The following is a 5965-nucleotide window of genomic DNA, read 5'->3' as shown; positions in this document are numbered from 1 at the left end:
CCAGATGTTTAAAAACACCAATAGTTTCATTATTTTTCCTCAAAGAAAAAGTATTATAATTTTATGACCAAGAAAAAAACCATGTTCGCTTTAAATTTCTTCATCATAAAGTTAACAAGTTATGGTTCCTAGTTATGTTGGGCTTTGCAAGTCCAAATTGGACAAACTTTTCCTGAGCCCAATTACCGCACCTGTTTCTAAAACTTGATTGTCTTGCTCCTCGAAATACTAAGTTTATCTTCAACAAGCTCTTTATATGAATTTTTGAGTTTAAAATAGAGAGTGATGCTAAAATTTAAACTCCAAGAGATTTTTAGAGGCTCTTTAAAAGCTTAAAAGTCTCTTCTTCTTCTCAATTCTAAGAGCTTCTACCTAACTCTTAACTTATATTTTATATTAAAATAATCTATCAACTTTCTTTCTTTCTCCCTCTTCTTCTGTCCTTTTATAACTTTAATGTATTTTTAATTATAAAATAATATATAAAAAATGATTTTAAAAATTATTGTTGGAGATAAACCTACATTATCTTACTAGAAGCTAATTTTTTATATTATTTTTAAAGAGTGAGTTAAGAGTCTCTTGGAGATACTCTAAAGGGCAAAAGCATACAATTTTTCATTGAAATATAATAATAAAAGAAAATATATCAAAAATTATAGTATTATTTGTTATTGATAAGAGACATGATTGGAATAGAAATGTAAAGAACCTTAAAATACAGCCGAGATCTACTTTACAACCAGGAGAGGCAAAAGGATATGTATTAAACCTTCGAGGGGATAACGAGAAGAGTCTTTCTACATTTATAGTACTAGCTAGAAAACAAAAAGAGTAAAATGACTGATAGCCCCACATTCCTATCTACTACTCTCCTTAGTCACTAGACTATGACAACTCAATTAGGGTTGAGCATTCGGTCGGTTCGGTCAGAAACCGAACCGAACCGAACCGAATTAACCGAAAACTGAAGTGATAATTTTAAATTAACCGAACCGAACCAAACTTATGCACAAATCGAACCGAAAACCAAACCGAATTATTTTGGTTAATTCAGTTTGGCTTCTGAAAACCAAAATATTTGAAAATTTTGTCAAAATATTTTAAAATGAAAATAAAAAATAATTCGAATCATTAAAAGAATACATATTATATTATATATGTAAAAATTGAAGATACATACATTTTAACCAATTGAAGATACATACAGTCTATTTTTTTGTTTATATTTACTATATAATATTATATATATATAATATATAAATAAAGATTATATATATTTAGATTTCGGTTATTTCGGTTAAACCGAATTAATTTTTAGATTAACCGAACCAAACCAATATTATTTCAGTTAAAACCGAAAAACCGAATTAACCGAAATTTTTGAAAAAACTCAAATCAAACCGAACCGAGATTATACGGTTCAGTTCGATTTTTCGGTTTCGGTTCGGTTTTGCTCACCCCTAAGCTCAATAACAGAAAATAAGACAAACAGGATAAATATTAAAAGGAAAATACTCATGTATTCCTTAACACTCCCCCTCAAACTGCATAAATGATTGAATGAGGCTGTCAGCTTGTGAAGATGGGACTGGTGCAACTTGAGTGGAATGTGCTTAGTGAGAATGTTTGCAAATTGCTCAGAGGAACCAACATGAGCAGCTTGGATGTGACCAACCTTGATTTGATCTCTTACATAATGACAGTCTATCTCAACATGTTTTGTCCTCTCATGCAGGACTGGATATGCGGCAATCGTCAATGCTGCCTTATTGTCACATTTCAGAATTGTTGGAGGAAGTTTTGACAGTCCAAGTTTCTTTAATAGTGAAGAGAGCCATGTCACCTCACAGGTTGTTAGAGCCATTGCTCTATATTTAACCTCTATTGAAGACCTGGCCACAACTTGTTGCTTTTTTTATTTCCAGGAAATGGGGGAATTACCCACGAAAATGCAATATCCTGTAGTCGACCTTCTTGTAGTTGGGCAAGAAGCCCAATCACTATCAGTGTACGCTGTCAGCTGAGAAGCAGAATCAGATGCAAGTAAGATGCCTTGTGATATGGAGCCTGACAAATACCTGAGGATCCTGTAAGCAACTTGTAGATGTGTAGTGGTAGGCTTATTCATGAATTGGGATAGGAGTTGGACACTAAAATTGATATCAGGTCTGTGATTGATAAGTATATCAGTTGTCCAAGTAATATCTAATAGAGCAGAGGATTAGCCAAGGGATCTCCGAGTTTTAGAGAGAGCTTTAGATGAGAGTCCAAGGGAAGAAGAAGTGGTTTGGTATGGAGAAGTCTTTGTTCTTTCAGAATATCCATTGTGTATTTTTTCTAGCTGAGAAAGATGCCATCTACATTCCTGTCAACTTCAATTCCAAGGAAGTGCCTCAATTGGCCAAGATCTTTCATATGAAAGGATTGAGATAACATCTGTTTAAGGGATGTAGTGGAGTTCATACAAGTACCACTGATAAGCAGGTCATCTACAAACACCAAGACAACAGTGATTGTATTTAAAGTATGATAACTGAACAAGCTTGAATCAGCTTTGGATTGTTTATAGCCTAGCTGGAGCAGTGTTGAGGAAAGCTTGAAGAACCACAACCTTGGTGCTTGCCTTAGGCCATAAAGAGACTTATTGAGCTTGCAAACCATGTGTGATGGAGACTTAGTCACCACCATATTGGTTGTTAATCTGCTTCCCACAGTGTTATAACCTTGGGGCAACTTCATGTACACATTTTCAGACAACTCTACATGCAAAAATGCATTAGATACATTCATCTGGAAGGTGAACCAGTTTTCCTTAGCCGCCACTGCAAGAAGAGTCCTGACTGTTGTGAGTTTCACCACATGTGCAAAAATTTCAGAGAAATCCTCTCCAGGTTTTTGGTGGCAACCCAAAATGACAAGTCTGCCCTTGTGCTTATCAATTGAACCATCTGCTTTATATTTTGTTTTAAATATCCACTTACATCCAATTGCAATTTTTCCAGCTGGAAGAGGAACTTTGTCCCGTGTCTCATTCAACTCTAAAGCATCCAACTCTGAGTTCATAGCAGAGACCCAACGATCTTGTGTTGTAGCAGTCTTGAAAGAAGTGAGATCAGGGTTTTCTGTCACGTTTGAGAGAAAGCAGCTGAATGAAGGATTAATAGAGGTATTGGCCAAATTAGAAACGACATGTAGAGCTTTAGAAGGGACATAATCTTGCATCCAAACCGGTTGTTTATGTAGCCTTGAAGATATTCTGACAGGAAGAGTGTCTGTAGGTGCAACTGGGGACTCATGATTTGATTGAGGATCAACAAGGTTTTTAAAATTTTCAGCATCTGGTGTGTTCAATATGTGGTGGTCAGGTGAAGTAGGTGGTGTGTAATGATCATTGTCAGATTCATAGAGAGGCTCAACAACACAGTCTGCAGAAGCGGATACGGATTGTGACAACTCAGGTAGTACAGGTTACATGAATTTTTCGGCATACGAAGAATGATAAGGGAAGATTTGCTCATGAAAGATGACATCTCTGCTAATAAACTCAGTTTTTGTCAATATATTGTAAAGTCTATATCCCTTCTGTTGTGAGGGATATCCCATAAACAAGCAAGGCACTCCCCTATTTTCAAATTTTTCTGTACTAGGTGAAGAATTAGAGGAAAATACTAAGCAACCAAATATCCTTAATTTATCATACTCAAGTTTATCCTTGTAGACTACTCTTAAGGAGAGCTATTTTTCTGTACAAGTATAGGTAGTCTATTGATTATATAGACGGCAGTGAGCACACATGCCCCCAAAAAATCATTGGAAGACCAACATGGAACCTTAATACTTTAGAGACTTCAAGTTTATTTCTATGTTTTCTTTCAGCCCTAACATTTTTTGGGGTCTGTAAGAACACAATGTTTGATAAAAAAATTCCTTTTTGTGAAAAAAATTGTTGGCAATCAGATGATAGAAACTCCATGACATTGTCAAACCTGATTGTCTGAATGGATTTTTTGAAGTGATTTTGGACATACAAAGAGAAAGATTTGAGGTTTTGTAAACAATCAGATTTATATTAAGGAGATATACCCATGTATTTCTTGAAAAATCATCTACCAGAATAAGAAAGTATCTATATTTGGATATGTAGGGAACTTTGTAAAGTCCCCAGATGTCCATATGCAGAAGAGCAAATAATTTTTTGGCGTGGGAAGTACTCAAAGAGAAGGGAAGAACAGTGAATTTCGACATTGGGCAAGAGGCACATATTTGAGATGATGGTACAGATCCAATGGGAACATCTGGTATATGCTTAAAAGAGGATAAAGAAGCATGCCCTAGTTTATGATGCCAAAGATCTAGAGGTGATGGATGAGAGGTATTACAAGCAAGGTAATTGGAAGTATTGATATAGTATAACCCATTCCTTACAGTGCCAATCATTTTAATCAAGCCAGTAGTCTTATCATCAATCTCACAATGAGTAGAATGAAAGATAATATTAAACTTCCCATCTTTTATAAGTTTTTGAACCGATAACAAATTATGCTGAAATATAGGCACACATAGAACATTGTATAAGGCAAGATCGGGTATGAGTTGTGCCTGACCACTGTGAGAGATAATAACAGAGTCTCCAGTTGGCAGCTGTATACGTTGATTGCTGAGCAGATATGAAGGGTTGAAGATAGCAGAATGGTGCGGAGTCATGTGCTCAGATGCACCAAAATCTACAATCCACTCAATCTCCATGTTGTGAGCATTGTGGCAGGAGATCACTCCAGAAAAATGATAATCAAGTTCCTCATCAAAGGTGGCTTTATCCTGATTGGTCTGTAATTGAGAAAAGTGAGGCACAATCTGGGACAATTGTTCAAGTTGTTGAGGAGTAAAAAGAAGACCAGAATTGGCAGATAATGACTCCTTTTGAACACTTGTTGCCATTTTTTGAGGACCGGGTGTGGTGGGTTTAGGCCATCTGTTTTGAGAAGTGACGAGATGACGTTTAGGTTGGGGCACGAAATTACCAGACTTGGGGTGCCATCTTGCATAGCCTATAACTTGCCAAAATTTGGTGGAGGAATAACCTCTAGTACCACATACAATACACGTAACAATTCTATCAGGGTTGTATTCGGTATACATAACCATTAAATCAGTCTGAGTTTTGGGAATATTGGTGCCCAGTAGCATTATTTGAGCCTCCTCTTGCTCCAAAGTAGCATAAGAAGTTTCCACTGTGGGGAGGGGGATTTGCATCAACAAATGACTGTGTTGAGTATTGTATTGCTCATCGAGGCCATTTAAAAACTGAAAAAGACGTAACTCTTCTTTCCGTATGGCGATGGATTCCAAGAGCTTAAGAACATCGGGTGCGGTACTCACAACCATAGGCATCAGATTTAAAGAATCTAACTCTTCCCATATGGATTTGAAAGAAGTGTAATACTCAGTGACAGAGTCTGATTTTTGTTTGAGCTCATAGACATCCCTGCATAACTTATATTTTCTACTACCATCTGTTAGAGAGAAACATTTTTCAAGGTTTCCCAAATGTCCTTAGCAGATGACATGTACATAATAGATTTCTTAATGGAAGGTGATACATTAGCAGTAATCCACGCAATAATCATATTATTACATGTGTCCCACATCTCTAGCTTAGTAGGGTCATCAATAGGTTTGGAGAGAGTACTAGTGACGAAACCAAGCTTTCATTTTGACGAGAGGTTGATCTCCATGGACCTTTTCCAGCTTCAATAATTTGAAGAGGCCTGCAGTTTATCAACCTGAATGGAGCTAAGGTTGTCTAAGGGGTGAAGAAATAGGGGGTTAATCATTTCTTGATATGTTAATCCGGCTCCTACCATCACAATGGTGTTGAGTTCGAATATAGGAATAAGGTTTTAAAGAAGAAGTTTTTAAAGAAGAAGAACCAACCTGGCAGAAGAACAGATGGTTAAAAAAA

At 36.3% G+C, this 5965-nt stretch overlaps 1 protein-coding gene across 1 annotated transcript; it reads right to left on the bottom strand.

Moving 5' to 3' along the window:
• Positions 1 to 2340: 2340 nt before the first annotated feature.
• Positions 2341 to 5388, bottom strand: LOC141691472 (uncharacterized). The gene is made up of 2 exons (XM_074496211.1): positions 4032 to 5388; positions 2341 to 3428 (listed from the first exon to the last, which is right to left on the bottom strand). The coding sequence occupies exons 1-2, from the start codon at positions 5386 to 5388 to the stop codon at positions 2341 to 2343; spliced, it is 2445 nt and encodes an 814-aa protein (XP_074352312.1).
• Between the last annotated feature and the right edge of the window lie 577 nt (positions 5389 to 5965).

Source organism: Apium graveolens, chromosome 10 (genome assembly GCF_009905375.1).
Source record: "Apium graveolens cultivar Ventura chromosome 10, ASM990537v1, whole genome shotgun sequence".
Lineage (NCBI taxonomy): Eukaryota > Viridiplantae > Streptophyta > Magnoliopsida > Apiales > Apiaceae > Apium > Apium graveolens.
Note: the sequence above shows the minus strand (reverse complement) of the source record. Positions and strands in the feature narration are given on the sequence as shown.